The following is a 26,458-nucleotide window of genomic DNA, read 5'->3' as shown; positions in this document are numbered from 1 at the left end:
GCTGCAGCTACAACAAAGGGATCTGCTGGGAACTCTAAGGGGCGGCGCCGGCAATGCGCAAGCGGAAAGCCACTGCCGCAGTCGACTCGCTGGTGCACACCGAAACGGCCCATATCTCCGACCGACTCGTCCTGCTCTCAACTGACCGTTTACCACTTTTTATGGTTGTTGTACAACGATACGATATCTTTAGAATTGCTGTCTCACCAAAGAAATGGGATTCCTCAACCGTCAAAAGATTCAAAGTTGCTCTGTGAATATTCATACGAACTCCAGCCTGATGCTGTCATGCTATCATGATGTGAGAGGTCTCAGTCTTTAGGCCAGCATCGTGCTCGTGTTCATAGGATCAGCGTGAACGCTGACGAAGCTTCCGTCTGACGGTCTGCGACGGCGGAGCACTTAAGGTTTGAAGTATACGAGTCCCTGTCAAGAACAAGACACCTTCCATGTGAACCTTCCCCCGCGAGCTGAGACTCTCTGCCCACGTTTCAAACGACGGCGCAATGTAGATTACACAGACAACGTCCATCATTTCTGCTGCTCGCTCCTAATGAACATATACCCGTCTCTCTCTGCGTTGTGCGATCATGGTAGGAAATGGCGAGCTGACCGATCAGCCATCCCCTGTTCAATCGAGTCAAACATGTTCGGACCCCGACGTGTCGACGATTGCTAGCTGCGTTTTCCGTGCTCAACCGCATGCTCCAACTCAACATATTATTTAGCCCGCGAGACTTCTATCTATTGCTAGAACAGCAATAGCCAGAACCGTCCAATGGTGACGGTTTGTGCCAGTCGCTCCTGAGACCCGATCCCCGCATACATTGCTGGAGAATGTTTCATGGTTATGATCGGTGCGCACATTAATCACATCGTATTCTCGTTGGCCTTTCTGTCTGGTGCAGTATTTCACTCTCCCTACTATAAAAATGAAAGAGCGTCGCCCTTGAACGTTCATATTGCGCTTTCGACATCGTACGCGGAAGGTCTTGAAAGCAAAACAACAGTATGCGCAAGCTTCAATCACGTCAGGACAATGCAAAACAAACGAGACACGATTTTGGGATAGAGATGCACTTCGTTCTTTTCGTAATTCAACTCGCTCCGACAAAGTTCTTCTGTCTCAAATACGAAGAAGTAGAAGATAAGGGGGAAAAGAAGAAGAAGAAGCAGAATACAATCACATCCGACAACGTCATTTTCGTCATTATTGCCTTGGTGACTGTGGGCGACCCCAGAAGTCCAGACTGGCAATGACATCCTCGCCCATCTCGTCTTCGTACGCATAAAGAATCTGTAGTCGGTCAGCATGAATGCCCTCTTGAAATGGCATATGGTAAAGTAACACACCTCTCTGGAGCTCGAGTGCAGGAAACGTATGTTCTTGGCCGTCAAGATGCAAACCAGTCCTCCCGTTTCTGTCAACCGCACCTCGATGAACTCTTGCTCGAATGCCAAAATGTACTTGTCGCCCCACGTGGCAAAGGCCGTCGGCGCGCCCTCCCAGATAATCTTCCAGTCGTTTCGCGCTCTCCAGCCGTTCTTGTTGACGAAGAATGAGAAGTCCGTATAACACAGCAAGAACTCTGACGGTGTGCGCTCGATGTATATGGGCTTGACGTTCTCGCGGCGAACAACAAAGTCGAGTGAAGTGTCGGCTTGGTCGAGGAGCGACTGTGTCTCGAGTGTCTCGAGCGAGACAATCTCGAAGCCCTTGGCACCTCCAACGCAGAGCTTGGATCGCAAGAAGTGGATGCTATTCGACTCCATGGGTATGTAGAACTCTTTGAACGGTCGGAGCACTTCTTGCCCGCCCGCAAGCATTTTCGCCAGACCCGACTTCTTCTTGCCCTTTGACATGGTATCCATGGGTTCGTACACTCTGACAGTACTCGAGAGTGATGTTGACTTGACGCAGCAGACGAGCAATTGGCCATTGCACATGCCAGCACTGAAATAGTTGGCAGAGCAGATCTTACGCCCTCGCTTAGAGGGAGTCGGCTGATTGTCTTCTGGGTCAAGAGCGTCCAAGGGGTATGAGTACATGACCTTGTCAGCAAGAACCAACAAGATTTGATGCTGCTCCAATACGTCGATCTGGAACACCAGTTTGCAGTCCAGAATACGTTTGGGCTTGAGAGACGCGTCCTTGGGTTTGCGTTCTGCCACAAATACACCGATATCGGTTCCAAGGACCAATTTACGGCCCCCGTCGATGGGTACGCAGCAGTTGACACGGTTGTGAGACGCAAAGTAACCTTGGCTGATGTTTGTCTTCGTGAAGATGTTGCTGCGTTCACGAAGCTTCTCTTGTTGGGCATGTATGTTCTCCATCCACTTCTCCTTTTGAATTTGAGTTGAGCAGTATAGAGTCAGCTCATAGCCACCTTTTCCGAGTCGCTTGAAGGTCAGAGGATATCCGTCTTCCTTTTTGGTCGTCGCGCTAGTGATAGTGCGGGCTCCAGGGATCATGCTAGACGAAGGTCTCTTTGCGATGCCTAGCTTTGGCAAGACCTCGTCCATTTGAGCGATGACCAGCAATTCAAGTGGAATAGGCTTACGGTAGACCTTCTGCTCCTCGCGTTTGTTTACCATCTTTTGTCGAACGAGCAGAACGGCGTGGTCGAAGAGGTAGGCCTGTATGTCGATCGTTTCTGCGCTTGCCGTCTTCTTGAGTCCGCCCTTGAAGACCATTTGCCGTCCCTCTTCGGTCAGCTTCAGATCTTGATAAGGCACGTTAGTCCATTTCAGGTTCTGGTTGAGCTGCGCAAGTTGCTGGATGTTTTCTGCCTTTCCAGACTCCTCGTTGACCCTGGTAAGGATAGCCTTGATCATGACCACAGCTCGTGGAAGATCTTCCTTGTCCGGATTGTCTTCCTTAGCCTTCTTGAGAGCGCCGTCGAGCAGGAGAGGGTATCTGGCGAGACGAGTCGTCGGCTTGGTCAGATAGCCGTTGAGCTCAAGCTTTCGGGATTCTTTCAAACGTTCTGTCTCCTCGACAAATTTGGCGAAAGCAGGGTTGCTGGACTTCTCCTTTTCGAACTCGAACTTTCCGAACAGCTGGTTGGCACCGTACTTGATGAATGGAGTAAACTGAGGGACAAACTCCAGGAAGATATCACCGACATTCCGCACGACCGGATTTTGCTGCTGACGACGAGTAAGTGCGCTTGCCAATCTAACATTGACAGCGTGAACTTCCTGGCAATTGGAGAAGACAGTCCGGATGAATTTCTCACGTCTGTGTTCCGGAATTGGCGAGATGTTGGGATTCCTCAAGGGTTTAATCCAGAAGTCGCGCAAATACTCCAGATCCTTGACAAAGTCTCGTTCGGTGTACATGATTTCAGCGAGAACTTCCTGGCGCTTCTTTTCCTCGTCATCAACACTGTCGGCGATATCCTTGGATACAGTGTTGATCCATAGTCTCTGTTCCGCTTCTGGCTCATCCCGCAGACTGGCTTGCGAGCCTTCTCTTTTGAGGCCGGGCTGGATCTTCATGTTGAGACGCTGTTGTTGCTCCAATCTCCTGGGACACGCGATGGAGTAACAAAGGTGATCGCGTGTACAAGTAGGCGAGTAACACTCGGTTAGCAAGGTAAAGACTCCATTGACCTCGGCCGGCTCTTCAACCACGGCTTCCTTGAACTGGTAGATTTCATTGGGAGAATCTCGCAACCTGTGTGCATAGGCTACTTCGTGGAAGAACTTTTGCGCATCCAGGGACCTGCCGAGAAGGAGAGCAAGATTTCTGTCCGAAGTGCGGATGATATAAGCAATTAGCTCAACAGCATCGTGGCCAGTAAAAGCGTTCTTGTAGACCAAGGCGTCTTTTTCTTTTTCCGCCATTGGGATTCTATCGTAGAAGGCGGCAGCGACTTTGGAGAGGAGAGCACCGTAAACCAGGGAGGGACGTCTTTGGGCTATCATCTGTCCATTGCCCTGTTGAATCTGGCTGTTGGAACGAGTGGAAGAAGCGGTAATCGAAGGTCGCGGAGACTGAGCGGCGCCAGCTGTAGTCTCTGTGTATTCCGAAGGAGCCATGACAGTGGAGGCCATGGACATGGAGCGGGATTGTATGCTGCCCTGACTAGGAGTTCTACTCTTGGCGGCAACGAAAGGATCCTGCTGTTGGTGGTTGACCTCGGAGTCGCCGCGTTTGCGCTGGGGTATGACACGGCCGCTCATGATCTGACTGTGGTCTTGGTCGCGTGAGTACGAGGACATGGACATGGTGCGTTCGTCGGCAGGGCGATCGGGAACAACTCTTCCCTGTGCAGTAGTCCGTGCAAGGTGGTTGCTCATGTACGGCTGCTGGCGGAAAGCTTGTGCTGGAGCTATGTTGTAGCTGCTCTGGCTATGCTGTGCTGGGAAATTGGGTCTGGAGGTTGCGGCCATGGACTGAGAGCGGTACGAGTCTGAATTGAGAGCGGGAGCTGGACCGGGAGTCATGGCGGGCCCGCCAGTGTAGGTGCGAGTATAAGGCTGAGACGGCGGCGGACCTCGCGGATCAAGACGCTGAGGAGCGGCATATGGACGTCGATCTGGGCGCAGAGGCTGAGGCAAGTATTGGGGCTGAGGTTGGCGGTGAGGTTGTGGTGAGGAGGGGTATTGCTGCTGGGGTGGGTGAGGGTGGTGCTGAGGATGCTGTTGCTGGTGGTGGTGATGGTAGTCCCCGTTCTGAGCAGGCGGAGGGTTGTGAGACTGCTGGTGATGGGGAGACGGACGGGGGTGGGACTGCTGCGCCGGGTATGCTCGCATGGGAGGGGCGCGTTGCATGTAGTCGGACATCTGAGAGGAAATGGTGGCGGCGCGTTCGGCAGGCGGCCTCATGGGCTGGGAGAGCATAGTCTGCGAGCGACCCTGGCCCTGGTTTGCGGCACCAGGCGGGCCAAAGATGTTGTTATAGGCGGCGTCACGCTGCTGCGACGAGGAGCGGCCCGGTTGTTGCGAGTATTGGGCCATGTTCAGCGACAGGGCTTATAGTCATCTACATCCGAGGGCGAGCAGAGGGCAGCCGAGTGCACAAGCGAGTGACGATGGAGAGGAGCAGTGCTCGTGAAACAAGGCGGCCCACGCTGGACGGGCCTACTCGACCCTCTGCTCAACTTTAAGTCCTTGTCCACGTGTGCCGGCGGGAAAGGGCGCTGAACACGGCGAATATGCGGATCAACGAGAATGGAATGGGCTGCAGACTGCGCAGTAGGAGCCAAAGAGAGTGGCAGCTGTCCAGGTCTTGACAGACTGCAAGGTGATTTTGTAGAGAGGCTTGCCGCAATGCCGGGATGCTTGTATATGCCACGCCCAACTTGGTCTCTGTCTTACAGCCCACCGTGCCAAGCGTCGGCTGTCGCTGTCGCTGTCCCACCAAGCTGCTGAGACTGCTCTTGTTCAGATAATATACTTCTGCCTCCAATCAAGCAGTTTGTTACACTCGTCTGTAGGATCAACGTGTGTACTAGCACCTGTCTCATATCCTGCGTCCGGTGGGAAAGTGTAGACATGACAGCATCTAAATCGTGTGTGCAGTCCAAGTAAGTAGGTACCTAGCAGATGTCAGTCACGTGCAACGTTTCTTGACCAAGGAAGGTACGAGTCGGAGCACCATCATGGCGGACCGACGTTGCTGCCGCGAGCCAGTCCAAGTCAAGTTGCTCGTCACCACCCATCGACGACCCTTCCACGCGCTGTTTTGCCATAGCGTGATTAGCTGTTTCTAGTCCTGGTCCTCGCCTGTCCGTCTTCTCCGTCTTCTCCATCACCTCTTTCACAATGTCGGACTCCGAACTCGCCCCTGCCTTTGCGCCCTTCTTTGGCATGGTGTGTATACCTCATCGCCCCGAATAGACATGTTAGCTAACCCCTTCTCAGGCTGGCATTGCCTTTGCTGTAAGCTACTTCTCTGCTGTTGTTCGATCATCCAACTAACCTGACTTGCCGCCTCACAGATGATTTTTGGCTGTACGTTGAATCAATGTCTCGTCGCATCTGCCTGATATACTGACGCTCAATCAAAAGGTGTTGGAGCCGCATTCGGCACAGCAAAGTCTGGTATTGGTATCGCTGGTGTCGGTACCTTCAGATCCGACCTGATCATGAAGTCGCTCATCCCCGTCGTCATGTCCGGTATCATCGCCGTCTACGCCCTCGTTGTCGCCGTCTTGATCGCTGGTGATATGCGCCCTCCCCCGGGTACCCACTACAGCCTGTTCACCGGCTTCATGCACCTCGCCTGCGGTCTTTCGGTTGGCTTGACTGGTCTCGCTGCTGGGTACGCCATCGGCATTGTTGGCGATATGGGTGTGAGATCATACATGCAGCAATCACGAATCTTTGTTGGCATGGTTTTGATCCTCATTTTCGGCGAGGTCTTGGGTCTATACGGGTATCTTCCACTATTCTGCTCGCCTGCAAGTCCTCATACTAACACGCATTCTCAGCTTGATTGTTGCCCTTATCCTCAACACCAAGAGCAGAGGTTAAACAAATCTCCCTGGTCCACCGCTCTCTCACAAGATCACCTCCACGCGCTGTAACATATACCAAATAACAATCGTCCGAATCATGTCATCAATAGAAGTTTTCCATAACGAATATATGCGCATAGCATGCCACAACTCTCAGTAATCCTGCACTCCCGTCTCTCCCTTCGTCTCGCCTTCACCGACGAATACCGCTTCTTCTTGCTCGAAGTAGTCTTCTTCTCTTTCCCGTCTGTCCCAATCCAGATCATCGTAGCGTTCGTCTTCGTCGACGGTTTTGTAGTCAAAGTCCTGGTCTTCGCCACGAAGGAAGCGCATTTCAACGTACTCGCGCCACTTGGAGATGCCCTCTTCCTTTGTCTTTGGCCTGTCTTCCTCGTCTTGTTCTACAGCTGTGATAGCACCTGATGCATCCCGCCGATACACGAGTGGACTATGTGGGTCAGGATGGTTCAAGGCTTCGATCTTGGCCTCGGACCGCATCATGTCGGCCTCGAGCATTCCTGAGTAGCCCTTCTCGCGTCCGTCGGCTTCCCGCTCGGCGGCGCTCTGAAAGCGTCTGACCATGCGATCGTATAATAGAGGATCTGTTGAACCGGTTGGTATCGAGGTAATCAGTCGTATACACACCGCGCGTCAGCACCTGCAAGCTCTAGGCTGGGCGAGTCAAAGTAGTCGCCATTCTGTTCCAGGTATCTCCGCCGCCGAGTCTTGACACGAATGCGGGCAGCGCGCGCTATGTCACTTTCCGAACCATTGATTATCTGGTTGGCGGAAGGGAAATGTGGCATGTCGAGTTCGTTGCGACTCACAAAGGCGGCGATGGTGTTTCGCAGACGGATGTTGGATAAGCCGAGGCAGTTGCGACCGACCGCTTGCGACGTGCTTGATGCTTGGCTGGCCGCTGGTGGGAAGCCACGCGGGCATTCTCACCGTTCCGCTCACACTCGCGCAAGGCAGCAGCTTTCGGAGGCGACCTCTTTCCCTTTCTCAAATGGCTGCCTTCCACATGCAATTCCGATAGATGCAGTAATCGTCCGTCGTCCAGACTTTTTGCGACATGGATTCAACGCCATAATATCAATCACATTCACCGAGCGCAATGGCTTCTTTACGATATAACCACAACCTCACTCTCCTTTATAACGACACAAAGCGCAGGGCCGCTATCAATGTAGATAAGCAGGAGCCGAGTCCCGCTTCAGCAAGACTCCATCGCAGGCTCCATGCACAAACCGATCGCCTGGTGACCTGGGGTCTAGAATGGGCCGAGGAAACAAATGACAGCATTGATGAGTCTATTGAGCGTGCTGGCTTCACCGAGAATGTGACCAACGTCCTAGGCAATATCAAGGATATCCTCGAGCAAGCCGACAGACTTTCATCATGTAGCCCCGGATCCGACAAGGTCGTCTTTAACCAAGATCGCTACCAAGACCTACTGCGCGACCTGACCTCCTCAGTTGATGTTCTCTACGACCTTTCAGCATCTCGACGAGCCATCGCCAGAGGTACATATCCCAACTTGAGTGACCATCCTCACGATATTGCCAAACGTGGCCTCCATATGCCAAAGATTCCGTTCGATGCTGCCAGTTTCGCCTCATCAGAAAAGACTCTAGTTAACACGCAATTCACGCGACCTGCTCTATCACCTTATGCCGGGCTACCAGCAAGCATCAGTCCCCAGGCTTTGATGCTACCAGCAGATGGACCACCGCCTTACGAATACCTCGGCATTCCGTCGACCGCGAGGATGATGGGTCGATTGAGCAAGTCCTTGGCCCCGGAAAGTGTACGAAACGTGTTCAGAGACGTCACAGATGAATACGTATGGGTGATGGTTGAATTCGAGAACTACGACTCGCTGTATCGCGACACTGGCGTATCTCCACCGCTTACGAGAGTGGAGAAGCTGGCTTGCTCTCTGAATATGTTATCAAACAGAGGCAATCTCAGGCTACTTGGCTATGTGGAGGACCCTCAGCAACCTCGTATAGGATTGGTCTACGACTATCGCACCATTCAGCCACTCCAATCTGAGGCTATCCGTCCAGTTACTCTTATGAGCCTAATATTGACCGCCACACAAGCCAAAAGACCAGTGGATGTGTCGAATGCTACTCCGTTTCTGGAAGATAGATTCCGCATAGCACTCCGTCTTGTGGAGAAACTGAGAGATCTACATGCCGAGAATTACTTCCATGGTAACATACACAGCGAGAGTATAGTGTTTCTTCAACAAGGTCAATCTTCGCAACCCCGACAAAGCGAGCTGCACCGACCCGTCATCTCCGCGTTCGACATGTTCTCGAGAAACAGGATTGAGTATGGAGATTCTCCAGCGATTTCAAACATCACGAAGCATCCAGAAGATACTGGAGGGGAGATCGACGACGTTACAGCAGTGCGATATGATCTTTATCAGATCGGTCTCGTCCTCCTAGAGATCGGTCTTTGGAACCCCATCAACGACTATTTTAAGGAGAAGTACTCCCTCAAAGACTTCAAGCTCAGGCTCGAGAAGCTTTATATTCCCAAGCTTGCGAGCAAGTGCGGTTCGTTATACATGCGTGCAGTACAGACCTGCCTGAGATGGGCCGATAACGACGATGTCGGACGTGTTGGCATTGAGGCTGTTTACGATAGCATTATTGTCAAGCTCCAGCGTTGCTGTCTGCTAGATGAGACGGAACCTCTGGAGATCAGTCAAATTCCGGCCGGCTTTTTGCAGCCTCAGGGCAGCTCCGAAGAACTTCACACAGCGACAAAGAGGCGCCGCAACATCTCGCCAGGACGTCTTACTACCGAATCTCTTGAGCTGAAAGCTGCCGAGAGAGCTTCAGTCGCGTCATATCCATCAGCCATCTCAAGTTCTGTCGGACCACGTTCGCCTATTCTCTCGATGCTCAGTGCCAAGTCAAATCGATCCAACTCGACCAGTGCAGACTCTATTAAGCACGTCTCTCATCACACGACCCGAGCCTCGACCCACACTCCAGCATTAGACCTAGATCGATCGGCTCACACCCCCAACACTCTGTCGACGTCTGGTCCAGATCCATTCCCTTTCTCGTTCCGTGACTATCGTCGTAAAGTCGTGCTCATCCAATCACGATGGCGTGCAAGAAAGGCCGAAGCACACCGTAACACTTACGAGGACGCTCCGCAGTACCAATCCGACCAGAGACCAGTAGCTCCAACCAGCAGGTGTCGTCTCTTCCCGATTTCACTTCCACAATCTATCGTAGAAGAGTGGCATTCAGACATTGGTCTTCGTTTGTCATGCATCATAGAACGAGCACTTAAAGGATCTCCGGAATCCTCCAGCATCGATCTTGTCAGCGTTGGCCACGACGCCCTGACCGCGAAACCAACCATAATCGTGACTTGCGCAAACACGGCACGAGTCAAAGCCGCTCTGAAACGTAAATTTCACTACGATCGAACAATGTTCGATCTCAAGGTCCGCCAAGGCTGTGTGAACCTGTCGAGAGGCAAGTCCAGGATTTGTGGCAGGGGCGATAGCGTCAAGCGTAGTCACGCAAGAGGCGATGGAAGTGAAAGGTACACATCATGATTTCCGTTTCCCCCCATACTCTTTCCTTTTTGTCTGTTGCTTACAGGCGTTTTTGTTTACATGCTCGATACCCACATGTTCCTCTTTGATACCCAATACTGTTGCTTCTATCACGAACCTAGAATCAATCAAACTCACGTCTTGTCATGCTCGAGGCTGACGAATTTTATGTAGTAACATAACTCCATTGAACCCCTTCTGGCAAGAACGTCCTCTTTGTGGTGCATCTATCGGTGCATACTTACCTGACTACGGCCATCTCGAGCCAGTGTCTCTCGGCGGCATAGTCAAAGTGGACGACAAAGAGTACGGCATGAGTGTGCATCATATGCTCGAGCCTCCCACCGACGAAGAAGACTCGACCGACTCGGACTCGGAACTAGAGGAACAAGCCAATCAAGGCGCCCATCGATCGAGTGCAAGGGCCTCGGGAGCGATCCAGCCTCGCCTCGTACCAAAAGCATCTGATGATCACGACTACCTGAGTGATCTCTCCTCGGTCTCCAGCGGAGGTTCAGATGACGATGGCTATGAATCGTCAGATTTTGAGAGCGACGTCTCGGAAACCGAGGATGCAGGCAACAAACCTGGTATCAGCGTCTCTTCAACCAAGAGTGTACAGGTGACCCAACCAGCCTTTGGAGATGCGGTAGCCGAGGATCTACACGCTGACGATGCCACCACAGAAGAGCTAGACGAAGACCATCTATCCTCTTACAAGCTAGGCAAAGTTTATGCCTCCTCTGGCCTTCGCCGTTGGAACCAAGATGGACGACGCTTTGAGATTGACTGGGCACTCCTCGAGCTCGATCCTCCTCGGCTTCAACCCTACAACCTCATTCAAGGGGGACGACGACATTGCAAATCTCCAGTCTCCTTTAAGCCAGACTTGAAATCTCCAGTCTGCAGACGCAGCAACCTGTACACGGCAGACGAAGACTGGTACCCCACAGAAATTGTCCCAGCCACCAATCTTGCAAACCTAGAAGTACACTGTCTAGGTCGCACCTCTGGCCTCAAGACCGGCGTCATCGGTGCAGCAATGTCCTTTGTAAAGATCAAAGGACGCAGAAACTTTTCCCTCAGCTGGACAGTGGTGGGTGATTTCGGCGTCGGTGGCGACTCTGGAGCTTGGATAGTTTCCAACAACACAGGGCAGGTCGCTGGACATGTCCTTGCTGAACGCACGGGATTGACGTATATTTGCGCCATGAGTTTGCTGTTTCAAGATATACAGCAGACGTTACGGGCGTGTAGGATTAGTCTTCCTGGCGCGGCGAGCAAGGCTGTTGTTGACTTGGATGATGTGGATGTTGGTCAGGGGACGGTGTATACAACCATGTTGCCTACGAGGGAGAAGACGGGCTTTGAAGATGGCAGGAAGAGATATTATGTCGAGTCTGCGTCGAGGGCGAAGAGTAAGGCTGCTGAAGCGGCGATTTCGAAGCCGAGGACTGGGTGGTGGCAGAGTGTTAGGGATTGACGCAGTCGTATGGATTGGAAACAGCAAGATTGATTGGCGGATCGGGGAGAGCGAAACTCTTTGTCGGAGGACTGGTCTTCTTGCAATTATAATGTCCCAAGCTGAGTCTATCACGACAATAGTCTATAATTTAATCTCTTGTACTGCATCATCCAAGTCATTGACCGGCCAACAATACAGTGCTCAGGGCTCCGAAATATTGACAGAGCATTTGTTTGTTTCCTGACTTTGCGGCCTCTCCCATGAGTAGTCTTAGGTGCCTGGCTTCGGGATAATCCAAAGCATCGATGCCAAAGTCAGCTACCATGTGTGCCATCATGCCACCAAACTCTTTCATCAGATCTATAGGCATGTCGAGTGCGACTGTGCTACCCTCGCTTATCTTAGCGGCAACCCTCGTTTGGCGAACTTCTAGGAAGGCACTACCAACCTTGAAAATATATGATGACTGACAACAAGACAGCTTTGGCAAGACCATTAAGCAACTTCACACGTCTTGAACAGGACTACGTCTCACAGCACGATCAGCATTTCAGAAAACACACTCAAGCCTGAGGGATGGTTGAGATACCGTTTGCTTTGTAGTGCAAGACATGTATGCTCCTGACGACTCGCGGGATCTTGCAGACCGCTAAGTACAAACGCCGACATGTTGCGCCAGGCTGAAGGGCGAAAAAAGTGGCAAGCAGAAGGATGTGAAAACGGGTATCTGGGTATCTGTACGATGAAACATTGTGTGCAAAGACTGGATAGAAAAACAAGAATGGGCAGCGCAAATATCAACAAGGTAGTGGTATCCCGTTGACAGAGGACTCCCAAGAACATCCGGCGTGGCTGACGGCATTTTCCCCTTAGATGAAGAAACTCCTAAATACGGGCATATGCAGAACTGCGTCTTCAGGTTCTTTATCGTCATCAAAATCGTCGTGGTTGTGACCACGACCGCATAGCCACATTTAGGACCAGCAAGTATCTCGCTGGCGACATAAAATCCGTAGCTGATAAAGATGAAGACGCGCCTACTGCTTCTGTCCGTGTCTTGCAGGGTGGTCACTCATACAGAGACATTGTCTTAGTCAAACACCAGTGGCTTTCGAAGTTCGGTACCAGCGTTATACTACTGAGCTCTCATCATCTTCAGCAGAAGTGAGGCTCAGACAGTGGCTGTGAGACGAGCAGTATCGACAGGCGTAAGAAAGTTGGAACAAGTAGATTATGGTATCCTTGTTTTTGTTGCAATCAGCAGAGACGTCGGCGTCGTAGATTCGACGGAGAGAGATCGGAGCGGCGCCAGAATACGTTGTAGGTGGAATAAACTAGACAGAAGACAGCAGCGGCTTTGGGGTTGCCTTTGGTGCAAACTAGTTTACACCCAGGGTCTGGAGCGCTAGTCTCAACTCCTTAACAGCGGTGTTGACATCGTCGAAGTTAAGAGCAGACATGGCAAACTTGGCATGTTTCTGAGCCAAGGCGATGGAATCATCATCAGTGCGATAACTTCCAGGGGCGACAGCCTGTACTGGCGGCAGTGGAGCGGGAGCTGCAGCCTGAGGCAGAACAACGGCGGGAGTGTGCATAGGTATGGAGGCAGGTGGTTGGGTAGGCTGCGAGTAGAATTGCGAGGGCGAAGTGGAGCCTTGGTCCATAGCTGGCGACGGAGCTGAAGTCACGAAAGGAGTGCCTGGATTGGTGGAAGGCGCGTTGTCGGCCGAATGTGGGACGTAGGCTGGAGCAGATGGGAAGTAGCCACCGCCAATCGAGTTCTGACGGGGGTTCGTGGTAGATTCGACAGGCGAGACTGCATCTTGAGTGGGGGCTGAAGTCGTGGCATCAGGTTGGTGGACGGAAGCCGGACGTGAAGGGTACTGGCTCTCGGGAGCGCTCTCGACGGTAGGAGGATGGTGTGTGTCTTGGGCAGCGTCGATTGTCGCCTCTTCTCTGACAGGGTTCGAGGCGTTGGGGTCCTCGCCAGCCTTGATGGCTTTGGCGATGCGGACAGCGTGGAACTTTGCGTACTTTGACTTTGCCGTAATGTCAGGGTCCACGGGAGCCCAGATGGACATGGTGAGGAGATCAAAGAAGGTGACTGCAGCCTGGAAGGTGTCGATGGTCTGACGTGAGGCCTGATTGGCGTGGATTGCGTCGTCGGCGCGTTGGAACGTGTCAAGAGCGAACTGCTCAATGTACGCTTTGGCTGCAATGTCGTCGAGAATGGCATCGTTGCCTGCCTGTTCCGTCTTGACCTGCTCCAGCTTGTCCATAAGAGCCGTCGTGTACTGCATGCACTCATCGTCGACCGAGTGCAGGCTCTTGGAGAGGATCTGGTCGATGATGTAGTAGTTGCACCAGTACGATACGATGGGCTTGTGCTTTTCCAGTTGAGACGCACGTACCGCAAAGGGCGTGATCTCCTTGATCTTCAACTTGGCTGGAAGAGAGGCCGCCATCTTGCTGTGCTGTTGTCTTGTTGAGGTAGACGCCAGGCAAGTCTAGAAAGCTAAGGCTTAGGCAGGTACCAAGATGGAGGTCAGGGTTGGCGTGCATGACATGGCGCGGGGAAGCCTCGGTCTCGGGGGTGCTCGAGCCACATGTCACCAAGGTGCCTGCCTCATGTTGACCAAAGGACAAGTTGCCTTGCTGCTTCTCATCTGTTCGCTCCGTCGATTCATTGACTCTCACTACAGACTACGCGCAATCATGGTGAATCTCCACTCTCTGTCGGTGGCCGCAGCTGGTCTGTTGCTTCTGCCCTCATCGCAGGCCGCCGGCCTCTACACAAAGAACTCGGGCGTTCTCAACCTCGATTCCAGAACCTATCGTTCGTTGGTTGCCAACTCGAACCACACCTCCGTGAGTCGTTCCAAGTCGTGCCTCAATCTACCTTCTTACTGATGGAAATGTAGATTGTCGAGTAAGGTGTACTGTGATCCGTCTCATTACTTGCTCTCATTCCATTCCAGATTCTATGCTCCATGGTGTGGTCATTGCCAGAGTCTGAAGCCTGCCTACGAAAAGGCTGCCAGATCTCTCGACGGCCTTGCCAAAGTCGCTGCTGTCAACTGTGATGAGGAAGAAAACAAAGCTTTCTGTGGTAGCATGGGTGTCCAGGGCTTCCCCACCTTGAAGATTGTCCGTCCCGGCAAGAAGGCCGGAAAGCCCTCAGTCGAGGACTACCAGGGTGCAAGAACTGCAAAGGCCATTGTCGAATCTGTCAAGGAGAAGATCCCTAGTCATGTCAAGAGAATCACTGACAAGGACCTCGACGGCTGGCTGTCCGAGAACAACTCTTCGGCCAAGGCCATTTTGTTCAGTGACAAGGGCGTCACCAGTGCTCTCCTCAAGGCTGTGGCTATCGATTTCTTGGGCTCAATCTCAGTCGCTCAGATCAGAAACAAGGAAGCTGCTGCCGTCTCTCTCTTCGGCGTTACCTCGTATCCGACTCTTGTTCTGCTTCCTGGCGGCACTAAGGATCCCATTGCGTACTCGGGTGGCATGAAGAAAGAGGCCATCGTTTCCTTCTTGTCTCAGGCTGCCACCCCAAATCCCGATCCTGCTCCTTCGGCCAAATCCAAGTCCAAGTCGAAGCCAAAGTCAAAGGAGTCAAAGGAGTCGTCAAAGGCCTCATCTCAATTCTCAAAGGCATCGTCTTCACACCGCTCCGACGAATCTGCCAGTATTAAGGCTTCGCAGACAGCTGAGACTCTCGAAGACAACAGCATCCCTACCGAAAGCCCCAACCCACAAGTCGTCACTGATGATGCCCAGAAGCCGATCCAGGTTCCCGATGTGCCTCCTCAAATCACCACCCTTGATACTCTCGAGTCCTTGCAGCAAAGTTGTCTTACCTCAAAGTCTGGCGTTTGCATCTTAATTCTTGCGCCATCCGCATTCATCCAGACTACAGACTCACCCGTCTCGAAAGCTGTCAGCGCACTGTCGGAGATTCATCACAGAAACAGCAAGCGCGGAGCTAAGCAGTTTCCATTCTACAACGTCCCGGCCTCAGCATCTTCTGAGTTACGCTCAGCATTGGGCCTCGCTGATGACTCTCTCGAGATTGTCGCTATCAACGCTAAGAAAGCCTGGGTCAAGCGCTACTCGGGTACTTTCGATATCAGCCGCAACGCTATCGATGCTTGGGTTGACTCGATCCGTATGGGCGAAGGCAAGAAGGAGAAACTTTCCGAGAGTGTTATCGTAGAGACTACCGAGAAGCAAACCCCACCGGTTGCGGAGAAGGCTGGCGAGAAGGTTGATGTCACGATGGAGGAGCTCACTGATGAGCAGTACGAGCAGTTGATGAATGCTCACAAGAATACCAAGGACTCGGAGAATCACGATGAACTTTAGTTTTTGTTTGTACCACGAACGTAAGTAGTAATCACATCGAATATTGACAGACCGTTGATCAGAAGTGAAAGATGACCGCTAGAGGCGAAGCCATTGGAGCTCGTAGGGAGCAGAAAATTTGCAAGTGAACCGATCTGAGGTACGACACGGGGCAGAGTAAACGAACTCCTCCATGGAGGTAGGACAACACAATTCTCCGGTAAGCGAGTCACCGTTCGTGCACACGGCATTCTCAGTGAAGCTCGGAATCACTCGTGCCTCGCGCCATGCAACGCTGCACGATGCCACGACATTATCAAGCATCCGTAGTACTACGCATCAATTGCTTCGCATCGTATCTTCGACAACAGACATCAACCAATTCACGACTCAGCATCTTTCACTCCAACAACATCAAGCCTTCCAACCTCCACTTCGCCAATCCCCATTTCCTCAACCATGACCAACCCTTCCACGCTTCATCCATCAAAACTCCAGAAAGACACACGGCAACAATGACAAACTCCAATTCCACCACCACCACAACAAATGGCACTCATACCAACAGCATCACCCTCAGTTCCCTAATCTCCCAAGCCAATGTCATCGCCGCCCAAGCCCACTCCCGCCAGGACTTTTGGAACACCTTCAACATCCGCTCCGAAGAAAACCTTTACAAGTTTGAAATCGCCCGTCGTCTCCTCGTCAGTGACTCTGACTTTGCGCTCAAACTCCTTCAAATCACCCTTGAGGTTGCCGAACAAGTTGATCGTGACAGTGAAAATCTACTTGCTGGAAAGTAAGGTCAGGAGGTTGAGCTTGAGGGGTTGAAGAGGGATGTTGGTATGCTTAAGAGGTGAGTTTTAGAAAGTCAGAAAGCTGAAGGCTGAACAGAGGGAGATGAACAGCGAGTATCTGAAACCTCAGCAGGACAAGTTCTTCATTGAGATGGTTTCAAGAAGCATCTAAGAGTCTTTGAACTTCTGCTGGACAGAAGCACAAAGAGGACTCGGACTGAGCCATAGTTACTATTGCCCCTGGAAGTCGTGCTTCTATCAGGTAGACTTCTTACAGTTCCTCGGGAAGAGGTGCCCGCTGAATTAGCTCACATGCACATATCACATTTGGACTCACTCTCAAAGTGGTGGTACCTTGCTCAGTCACCATGGTTTTTGATCTCTCCGCAAAACGTGTGCCCGGTTCTCAAAATTTCTAGACTTTTTCGTCGTTTCTTATTCACTGACTGCGATAGCGATCGAGGGTCGATCGTCGAAGAGTTTTGATTGAGGTATGTTTGATCATGCCAATGTGTCACATCCTAAATACACCCCACTCGGTCTTGCTTTCTTCCACGCTACCAGACATGGCTGCTTGCAGTCCCATGGCCAAGACTCTCCTGGTGTGTGATGGAGGAATAATGCCATCATCCCAAAGTCTAGCTGTTGCAAAGGTAGACTCGCTCTCACGTTCGATTCGTTCGCGGAGCTTTGGGTCTACTTTCTTGCCTACTGCTTCCATTACCGAGGATAATTGCTCGGCACCCATGACGCTGGTTTTTGCCGTCGGCCATGCCCAGAGGAAGCGAGGAGAGTATGCGCGACCACTGTGAAAGATGTCAGTCTTGGTTTGATTGTGACAAGAGTGTTGAGAAGCACTTACCACATGCCATAGTTACCGGCTCCGGCAGAGCTGCCAAAGACTACGGTGAACTTGGGCACGTCGGCACAAGCTACGGCTGTCACCAGCTTAGCACCATTCTTTGCAATGCCGCCCTTTTCGGCATCACGACCGACCATGAAGCCAGAAATGTTTTGCAGGAAGACGAGTGGGATGCGTCGTTTGTTGCATAGTTGGATGAAGTGAGCGCCTTTCAATGACGATTCCGAGAATAGGATGCCGTTGTTGGCAACGATGCCTACTTGATGGCCCTGGATACGTGCGAAGCCGGTAACCAATGTGCTGCCGTAGAGGGGCTTGAACTCGGAAAACTCGCTGCCGTCAACTATACGGGCGATGACTTCATGGACGTCGACTTGTGTCTTGAGATTTGTTCCCATAATGCCGTCCAGTTCTTCAGGATCATAGAGGGGTTCCTTCCATGGTTCTGATTTGGGGGCAGAGGCGGGATAGTTGAGGTTGGCGACGCAACGACGAGCTAACACGAGAGCGTGTGCATCGTCTACGGCAAGATAATCTGTGACGCCACTGACCTCGCTGTGCAGTTTACCACCACCCAGATCTTCTGCGCTGACGACTTCGCCAGTGGCAGCCTTGACTAGTGGCGGGCCGGCAAGGAAAATGTGACCCTGCTCTTGAACGATGATGTTCTCGTCGCTCATGGCTGGAACATATGCTCCACCGGCTGTACAAGGACCCATGACGACTGAGAGCTGCGGTATGCCCATAGATGACATTCGAGCTTGATTGTAGAACAGACGACCGAAGTGGTTTTGATCGGGGAACACGTCGGCCTGGTGAGGCAGGTTGGCGCCTCCGCTGTCGACAAGGTAGATGCAAGGTAGACGATTTTCTTCGGCGATTGTTTGTGCTCGGAGATGTTTCTTGACGGTCAGAGGATAGTAGCTACCACCTTTGACACTGCTGTTGTCAGCGAAATCAGGGCAAAGAGAAGATCGTGTAACCTACGTGCTGTCGTTAGCGACAATCATGCACATAGTGCCTTCGACTGTGCCAATTCCTGTCACGATTCCTCCCGCAGGCACGTCTTCTCCGGGGTAGACATCGTAAGCAGCCAGAGCCGACAACTCGAGGAAAGAAGTGCCAGGATCGACCAAGGCGGTGATGCGACTAGGATCAAATAAGTTGATGCAAAAAGTGTTGGTCTAGGAAAGCCAGCTTACTCTCGCACCAGCATCTTTCCCTTGGAAACATGTTTCTCGCGTGCCTTCTCACTACCTCCTAGGGCGGCATTACGGTGTAGATCTGTGAACTTGTCGAGAAGCTCTTGCATTGACTTTTTGTTGTCGGCATAGCTAGTTGAGTTTGTGTCAACAGTAGTTTGCAGTACTGAGATTTGAGCAGCCTGATGGCGGGATGTGTAGGTTGCTGCCGTCCTGGCTCCGAGGCATTCTCTAGTAGATGACGATTGAAATGGCAGAGATGTGCTTCGAGTGCGAGGTAAACAGGAGCGCAGTGCTGGAACGCGCAGCCATCGGGCCGGCGCTGCTGCAATCATTGTGTATCTACCTACATTACCTTCTGAAGGTAGTTCGCTATGTTATCATGTCCACACAGGTGACCGACTCCCCCCTCTCGGCTGGTCCCTTGCCCCGCATGATGCGCCCTGGCCGAAAGGGCGTGCAGGGCGCGGAAATACTCCCGCCTCTCACACCCCGGCTTTGCGTGTCTCCTCCGCGATACTGAACTTGGTTACCCCACGATCTACTTATTTCTCTTTTCAGGACATACGTATCTTTGTACATCGTGCCTACTACCATGACCTCAAGATCAATCGTTCGAGGGCTGTTACAGAGCTCAAAGCCGCAATACCGAGCACTCTCGACCACCAGATCATGTCTTGCTAGAAAGCACCCTAATGGATATGCACCGCCTGCAAAAGAGGATCTAGAGGAGTTACGGGAAAGGACGAGAGAGTTTGCTCGTACGTGATGCATCGCTATATGATCCTCACCCATCCTAACTTGGCGTCTCAGTTCGCGAAATTCCAGAGGATGTTGCCGTAAAGACTGACCACGACAACGAATTTCCAAATCACATGTGGCGGAAGATGGGTGAAGCTGGGTACGTGAGAGTGGTTTAATTGTTGTGATACTCGCTAATTTCGTTCAGTCTGCTGGGCATCACCGCCGACGAGGATTATGGTGGCCTTGCCATGGGCTATCAAGCACATATAATAGTCATGGAGGAGCTCTCGCGAGCATCAGGTAATGCCATGTCCATACCATCATCGACCCATGGCTGACATTTCATAGGCAGCATCGGACTCTCATATGCCGCACATTCTCAGCTATGTGTGAACCAGCTCATGTTGAATGGCAACAAAGACCAGAAGCAAAGATTCCTACCAGACTTGATTGCAGGCAAGAAAGTCGGCGCTCTAGCCATGTCTGAAGTCTCGGCCGGAAGCGATGTGGTTAGCATGAAGATGACAGCTAACGAGGTCGATGGTGGATATGTCTTGAACGGAACAAAGTTCTGGATCACCAATGTGAGTTTTTAGCGAGGCGTGTATCGCAACAGGAACTAACGACCTGATAGGGACCCGATGCAGATACAATGGTGGTGTACGCGAAGACAGCGCCGGAGGCTGCATCTAAAGGCATCACTGCCTTCATTGTGGACACCACAGCTAAAGGATTTTCATGTGCTCGCAAACTCGACAAACTCGGTATGAGAGGCTCCAACACTGGCGAGATCGTCTTCGAGGATGTGTTTGTACCAACAGAAAACATTCTCGGAGAGGTCAACAAAGGTGTTCGAGTGTTGATGGAGGGTCTTGATCTAGAGCGATTGGTGCTGAGTGCAGGTCCATTGGGACTCATGAAAGCTGCTCTTGATGTGACTCTACCATACACACACGAACGCAAGCAATTCGGCCAACCCATCGCAACTAACCAATTCATCCACGGAAAGCTTGCAGACATGTACACAAAGTACATGGCATCATCAGCATTCACCTACACTGTCGCTGCCGCGATTGACAACGATCCAGATAACGCCCAGATCAAAACGCAGGACTGCGCCGGTGCTATCCTGTACGCGGCAGAGAGAGCAACCGAGTGCGGGATGGACGCAATTCAGTGCATGGGCGGCATGGGCTACATGAGCGAGATTGCTGCAGGCAGGATCATGCGGGATGCTAAGCTGTATGAGATCGGCGCCGGAACAAGCGAGATCAGAAGGATGGTCATTGGAAGGGCGTTTAACAAGGAATACCTTCGATAAGCGGTCTGCACCCAACAGTAGGAGACTACTGCGTATTTTGCTCAATGCGAAAGTCAATTGATGTACCAGCTGCCGAACGTACGAGACCTGATCCGAATACGGTGCCTGTGTTTCAACAGAGCTACAAGTTTCAGCACAGGTTTATTGTACTTGGACTGTGTCGTCAAGCATGACACAGGAAACTGCAGCCGAAATGCAACTATGTCATGAAAGGTTCGTACTGCAAGCGTGGCGAGTGGTACAAGCGTGGGGTAGCTGACAGATGGATGGAGTCTGCCGAATCGACCATGTTTGCCTGAACGACGACGCTTCGGCACACGCAAGCGGTGTTACAGATGGAGGGACATATGTGGTTCTCCAACGGAGTTTGCCATGGATAACCATGGCGTACATCCACTTTGGGCTGACGAAACGAGGGGGCTGGGCAGTAGCACGGGAAAGTAGGCAGATCGCTAAGCAAAAGTCGATGGCTACGAAGAATGAGCGTTTCTCCGGGGAGATTGCCTGTAAAGTGCTTTGGACGGTAAATACCATTTGGTATTCTTTGCCTTCAGCCTCTTTTTCGCAGCCTGGGGCTCTGTTGAGGCTCGCCTCATAATGGAATGTCGCACTGTCAATCCCAAGGTCAAGCTCGTGGCTTTCTCCGAGCAATCGAGTCGCATCGGCAACGCATCGTTGTATTAGGAATGGATCTGACGGAAGTCGGTGTCAAGGTAAAGCTTAAATCAATGATGTGAAAAACAAGCGATATGATTGGTCAAGCACGCACTAAGCGGTTGATGCCGACCTGACGACGTCATGAATGGTGATGAAAGGTGCCAAAGTCCCAGTGTGACGGCTGCTAGCTCAAGCAATCGAGGGCGACGATTGTGAGATACATATATGAGCAGCCACTCCCTAACTTGGCTTGATTTTTCTCAGATCTCATACCAAACACATCACACAAAATGGCACCTTCAGCAACTTCTCACGCCCCTGACGGCCAAGCTAGCAGCGATATCCATCGCGATTACAACGATGATCGCAATGCATCGTCCGAGGACACCCTCTACACAACCACCAATGGTGTCCCTGTGCCTCACCCCTACGAGGTGCAGCGTGTCGGCGAGAACGGACCTCTCCTTCTGCAGGACTTCCACTTGATTGATCTCATCTCTCACTTCGATCGCGAGCGTATTCCCGAGCGTGTTGTTCACGCCAAGGGTGGTGGCGCCCACGGTATCTACCGCACTACCGACCCTCTGGATGACCTCTGCATGGCCGACATCTTCCAGGCCGGCAAGGAGTGTCCCATCACGGCCAGATTCTCGACTGTTGGTGGCGAGTCCGGCTCACACGACTGTGCCAGAGACCCTCGTGGTTTCTCTGTCAAGTTCCGCACCGACGAGGGCAACTGGGATGTTGTCGCAAACAACACTCCCGTCTTCTTCTTGAGAGACCCCGCCAAGTTTCCTCTCTTCATCCACACCCAGAAGCGTGATCCCGCCACCCATCTGACCCACGCCGATGACTCGACCATGTTCTGGGACTACTTGTCTCAGAACCCCGAGTCTGTTCACCAGGTCATGATCCTCATGGGCGACCGCGGTATTCCTGAGAACTGGCGCAAGATGCACGGCTACTACGGACACACCACCAAGCTTGTCAACAAGAAGGGTGAGTGGGTCTACGCTCAGATCCACTTCAAGTCTAAGCAGGGTACTGGCTTCATCACCCAGGAGGACTCCAACAACTACTCCCCTGATGCTCACCAGAAGGATCTGTACAACGCCATCGAGAACGGCGACTTCCCTAGCTGGGATGTCAAGGTCCAGACCATGACTCCCAAGGAGGCCGAGGATCTGTGGGAGAACCAGAAGATCAACGTCTTCGATCTTACCCACGTCTGGCCCCAGGGTCAGTTCCCCCTCCGCAAGGTCGGAGAGTTTACTCTGAACGAGAACGTCAAGAACTACTTCGCCGAGATTGAGCAGATTGCCTTTAACCCTGCCCACAACCCTCCCGGTATTGAGCCTTCAGCCGACCCTGTCCTTCAGTCGCGTCTCTTCTCATACCCCGACACCCACCGTCACCGCATCGGTGTCAACTACCAGCAGTTGCCCGTCAACGCTCCCCGCACACCCTACAGAATGGGCAACTTCAACAGAGATGGAGGCATGGCATTCTACAACCAGGGTTCGCGTCCTGCCTACCTTTCCTCAATTGAGCCTGTGCAGTTCCGCAAGCGTACTCTCGACCTCGACAGAACCCACGGTCACTTCTCAGGAAAGGCTGTTACCTTCCTTTCTGAAATTCGTGAGGAGGACTTCAATGCTCCTCGTGCCCTGTGGGAGAAGGTCTTTGACGATGGTGCCAAGGAGCGCTTCATCAAGAACGTCTCCGGTCACATGAGCACCTGCCGCAAGGAGGAAATCATCAAGCGCCAGATCACCATCTTCCGCATGGTTTCCGAGGACCTCGCCAGTCGCCTGGAGAAGGCCACTGGTGTCAAGGGCTACGAATCCATCAGAGGAATGACCTTCAACGGAACCCACAACGGCTTTGCCACCGATGAGAGTAACAAGTACGCCAACGGCCAGGTTCCCGTCAAGGTCTCCAGCAGCGTGGCTGCCAACAACGGTGCCCCCAGAGCCGGTACCCACGAGGAGTACTACAAGTAAAGAGTACGAGTAATGTATAGATAGCAAAGTTTTTATGAATGAACGAATGATATTTTTCAGCTTCAACAATGTCTACATCTTCTTTCAATCGCGACTACCATTCAGCCAGTTCATGTGCAACCTGCCTGAGTTCTATACCAGTGCGTGATGTGTCTCGGCTGGCTAGCTAGTCGTGAGAGGGCTTCTACAAGCTAGGAAGATCCCCAGGTATCTTGCATGTGTACTCATTATAAACGCAGTGTGCCGATCGCTCCGGCAAGTCGTTGCCAGACTCTTGAGTCCGGTGCAATAGGTAAAATAACAAGATTTTGGGTAGTTTTGAAGTCTGGAGGATGACCCTGCCCATAAATTCGTCATGACATATTATCACCACGACAACAAGTATGCCAGGTCAAATGAGTCCAGACTATTCTTCAAATTACTCTGTATATGTTTGTAACGCGCTGTGATCGCTAATAGGTTCTATCAAGCTCATTCTCAACTTTGCTATTTCTTAATTGAACCATTCATGCACAATGTCGAATTCTATGAGCTTCGAGAGCAGTCAAAACTCGAACGCGAGGATGTGGATACTAGGAGACTGTGCAATAAATCCGACTAGCGTCTCTGACTGTCTAATTACTACGATTGATGTTCCTGTCAACAGCATTTATCGCTATACAGATGTGGACTCACGAACGCGAGCGTATGGAGGATGTTGTTCCGAGAAATAACGGGTGCTCGACTGACGAACAGCCACAAAAAAAGCAAATCTTCAGCCGCATCTTCCTAACGATACTTTATGCGTTTGTTGCCGGGAACCTATAAGTTTTGGATTCACAACTTCGTTAACTCAATGCAGTAGTGTCCGTACAGTCACTCAACCCTGGCTGTTGGACAAAATTTCAAATCTCAACCTCGTTTCGCCAGCCATCGTGTTTGGAAGAAGAGAGTGCCCAACACGCCCAACATTGTTCAGGATGAGGCTCAAATTCACATGCGACGGAGTGCCGCCGAGAAAAGGGACCATTTGCGTCATCCCGAAGCGAGAATTGGTCGTTCAGTTTTGGTCAAGATCGACGTCACCATCCAAATTCTGGCCCAGCGACTCCGACTAACCTCTCCGACATCCTCAAATTGCTGACCATGATACTCGAGTGTTATGTTCCAATTCACTGTCGACCGTATGCATGGAAGCTATCATACATTGCATAAAGGTCAGTTCAAAAGGTGCGGGTCTTCTTCTTGTCACCGTGTTGGTTATCTCAAGAAGAAGACCCGGTGGTTTGTGTATTAGGACCGATAATTGCAATTCCACCGAGTATTGGCCTTCTGCAGGAAGTGATATGATTCAACTCAGCGATGATGGTGAAATTTTCCTGCTCAACGTGCGGGGAGTATCTATGTCATACTTAGTTGTCTTCTCTGATAAATCTCGAGGGAGTTGGGAAAGTTGTCGTCTTACATACCATTATCGCATACCGTCACCTTTTTGTGCCAAAAACATCATACATCATGGGCCTCGACAGAGAAGCAGAATTCTTGAACGTGCTTGTGCTCGCAAGCTTGTTCTACAACACACTCAAGGCTTTTGACAACATTCACAGCTCGTTCAATGAGTTCAAGGATGAGAAGGTTTACCTGGCCCAGCTCGGTATCGAGCAAGCAAGACTTCTGATCTGGGGTGAGCAGATGGGAATCTTCTCGCTGCCACCTTCTTTGACATTCATGGAGACCGAGGAGGGCAAGCAAAACATGACCCCTCGCGACCCTCGCCTCGACGACGACGAAGTCAGAGTCAACCTCGAGGGCTTGATGAACAGCATCATCCACACACTCAGTAACCCCAACGACAACGACAGCGATCTCGACACCACTGGTTTGAGACCGTTGCCCCGCAGTGGCGCACAAGCTCTGGAGCAGCCTGCCGCTGACCTTACGCGCATGAAGAACTTTGAAGAGTCGTACAAGCACCTTCTCGACTTGGGTTCCAACAAGGTTTCAGTCAAGAGACCAACAAACTCGGTGACATCGCAGCAGTGGGTCATCCACGACACTCTCCGCTTCTCCAACTTCGTCAAGTCAACCAAGCGTCAGGTCGACACTCTGCTTATGGCCCTCAACATCAACGACAGAGTCGAGAACATCCTTCTCGGTGACATTCGCGATCTGGGCAAGCATGCTGGTGGCTCTCCCAACAGCAAGCCTTCGCCGTTGGCAGTCAAGGATATGGCTAAGCTGAAGCTCCTCATCAGAGCATGTAAGGGTCGCTACCCGGGTCTCTTGAACGAGGCTCAGCAGACATTCAACAACCTCCAGAAGGGTGTCAGTCAAGAGCATGACATGGCTGCCAAGGTACACAAGCTCCTTGAGCCTGTCCACCCCGACTCAGCAGTTGGCAGTGCCACAAACAGCGGCGCTGCAACACCCGAGAAGAGACCTGGATTCATCCGCAGGCTGAGCACCCAGACATGGAACAAGCTGCCTGGCAGAAAGACACCCGGCTCGAGCAGACCTGCTAGTCCTGAGAGAAGCAGATCCTTTGGTGGACGCAAGACTCCTGGAACCAGCAAACCTGTGACACCGGCAGCCAGCAGACCCGCAAGTCCAGTCCGCGAATAAGGGGTTGAAACGCATAAGACGAATTGAACGACCAAAGTACAGAGAAAGAGAAGGACATGAGTATGGTATGAAGGAGATTGGGACGAGATATCGAGGTTGACGAGAAACGGATATATATCACTTACTGGGATGGATGTAATTACAAGTAATACCTTAGCGATAGACACACAAAGCGAGATGACTTACAACATGCGACGTTCTCGAAAACTCTGTGAGAAGTGATAGCCAGGCACGAAAGTAGATTGGTTGGAGATTGTCAAGGCGGTCTGCGGTATCCCCGCATTTGGTCCTGTCAAAGCGCGTCATCGCTGTCAGCCTGACAGTCGTCTTCGGCGCACTGCTAAAATTCAGTCAGGTCCGAGTTTGGATTGAGCATTGAAGGCGTAGCTTCTGG

General features: G+C 51.8%; 9 protein-coding genes across 9 annotated transcripts; 6 read left to right on the top strand and 3 right to left on the bottom strand.

Annotated features, from left to right (window-relative positions):
- Positions 1-1,210: 1,210 nt before the first annotated feature.
- AUEXF2481DRAFT_70482 (uncharacterized protein) lies at positions 1,211-4,968 on the bottom strand (the record flags this gene model as incomplete). The annotated part of the gene is made up of 2 exons (XM_013484029.1): positions 1,211-1,297; positions 1,354-4,968. 2 exons carry the CDS (start codon positions 4,966-4,968, stop codon positions 1,211-1,213), a joined length of 3,702 nt encoding a protein of 1,233 aa, XP_013339483.1.
- Positions 4,969-5,775: 807 nt separating this feature from the next.
- AUEXF2481DRAFT_70554 (uncharacterized protein) lies at positions 5,776-11,548 on the top strand (the record flags this gene model as incomplete). Its single annotated transcript, XM_013484034.1, has 7 exons — positions 5,776-5,823; positions 5,875-5,892; positions 5,952-5,964; positions 6,022-6,388; positions 7,338-7,367; positions 7,695-10,052; positions 10,240-11,548. The coding sequence occupies 7 exons, from the start codon at positions 5,776-5,778 to the stop codon at positions 11,546-11,548; spliced, it is 4,143 nt and encodes a 1,380-aa protein (XP_013339488.1).
- Positions 11,549-12,909: 1,361 nt separating this feature from the next.
- AUEXF2481DRAFT_33471 (uncharacterized protein) lies at positions 12,910-13,995 on the bottom strand (the record flags this gene model as incomplete). Its single annotated transcript, XM_013484003.1, has 1 exon — positions 12,910-13,995. One exon carries the CDS (start codon positions 13,993-13,995, stop codon positions 12,910-12,912), a length of 1,086 nt encoding a protein of 361 aa, XP_013339457.1.
- A 250-nt stretch (positions 13,996-14,245) lies between these two features.
- Positions 14,246-15,898, top strand: AUEXF2481DRAFT_8948 (uncharacterized protein; the record flags this gene model as incomplete). The annotated part of the gene is made up of 3 exons (XM_013483986.1): positions 14,246-14,398; positions 14,452-14,459; positions 14,509-15,898. 3 exons carry the CDS (start codon positions 14,246-14,248, stop codon positions 15,896-15,898), a joined length of 1,551 nt encoding a protein of 516 aa, XP_013339440.1.
- A 73-nt stretch (positions 15,899-15,971) lies between these two features.
- AUEXF2481DRAFT_44552 (uncharacterized protein) lies at positions 15,972-17,032 on the top strand. The gene has a single exon (XM_013484015.1). It carries the CDS (start codon positions 16,180-16,182, stop codon positions 16,678-16,680), a length of 501 nt encoding a protein of 166 aa, XP_013339469.1. The 5' UTR covers positions 15,972-16,179; the 3' UTR covers positions 16,681-17,032.
- A 156-nt stretch (positions 17,033-17,188) lies between these two features.
- Positions 17,189-19,073, bottom strand: AUEXF2481DRAFT_8946 (uncharacterized protein; the record flags this gene model as incomplete). The annotated part of the gene is made up of 4 exons (XM_013483985.1): positions 17,189-17,480; positions 17,537-18,475; positions 18,524-18,685; positions 18,739-19,073. The coding sequence occupies 4 exons, from the start codon at positions 19,071-19,073 to the stop codon at positions 17,189-17,191; spliced, it is 1,728 nt and encodes a 575-aa protein (XP_013339439.1).
- Positions 19,074-19,333: 260 nt separating this feature from the next.
- On the top strand, positions 19,334-20,803 carry AUEXF2481DRAFT_33468 (uncharacterized protein; the record flags this gene model as incomplete). The annotated part of the gene is made up of 5 exons (XM_013484002.1): positions 19,334-19,499; positions 19,552-19,639; positions 19,688-19,782; positions 19,831-20,066; positions 20,117-20,803. The coding sequence occupies 5 exons, from the start codon at positions 19,334-19,336 to the stop codon at positions 20,801-20,803; spliced, it is 1,272 nt and encodes a 423-aa protein (XP_013339456.1).
- An 825-nt stretch (positions 20,804-21,628) lies between these two features.
- AUEXF2481DRAFT_44548 (uncharacterized protein) lies at positions 21,629-23,534 on the top strand. Its single transcript, XM_013484014.1, has one exon. The coding sequence runs from the start codon at positions 21,751-21,753 to the stop codon at positions 23,461-23,463; it is 1,713 nt and encodes a 570-aa protein (XP_013339468.1). The 5' UTR covers positions 21,629-21,750; the 3' UTR covers positions 23,464-23,534.
- A 1,267-nt stretch (positions 23,535-24,801) lies between these two features.
- On the top strand, positions 24,802-26,176 carry AUEXF2481DRAFT_44546 (uncharacterized protein). Its single transcript, XM_013484013.1, has one exon. The coding sequence runs from the start codon at positions 24,958-24,960 to the stop codon at positions 26,062-26,064; it is 1,107 nt and encodes a 368-aa protein (XP_013339467.1). The 5' UTR covers positions 24,802-24,957; the 3' UTR covers positions 26,065-26,176.
- The last annotated feature ends 282 nt before the right edge of the window (positions 26,177-26,458 follow it).

This window comes from Aureobasidium subglaciale (genome assembly GCF_000721755.1).
Source record: "Aureobasidium subglaciale EXF-2481 unplaced genomic scaffold scaffold_34, whole genome shotgun sequence".
NCBI classification, from domain to species: domain Eukaryota; kingdom Fungi; phylum Ascomycota; class Dothideomycetes; order Dothideales; family Saccotheciaceae; genus Aureobasidium; species Aureobasidium subglaciale.
This window is presented reverse-complemented; position numbering and strand designations above follow the sequence as displayed.

Bases quoted from the DNA above. Each gene is read 5' to 3' on its own strand.
- AUEXF2481DRAFT_44552 (XM_013484015.1), top strand. From the start codon at position 16,180: ATGCCACGACATTATCAAGCATCCGTAGTACTACGCATCAATTGCTTC.
- AUEXF2481DRAFT_44548 (XM_013484014.1), top strand. From the start codon at position 21,751: ATGGCACCTTCAGCAACTTCTCACGCCCCTGACGGCCAAGCTAGCAGC.
- AUEXF2481DRAFT_44546 (XM_013484013.1), top strand. From the start codon at position 24,958: ATGGGCCTCGACAGAGAAGCAGAATTCTTGAACGTGCTTGTGCTCGCA.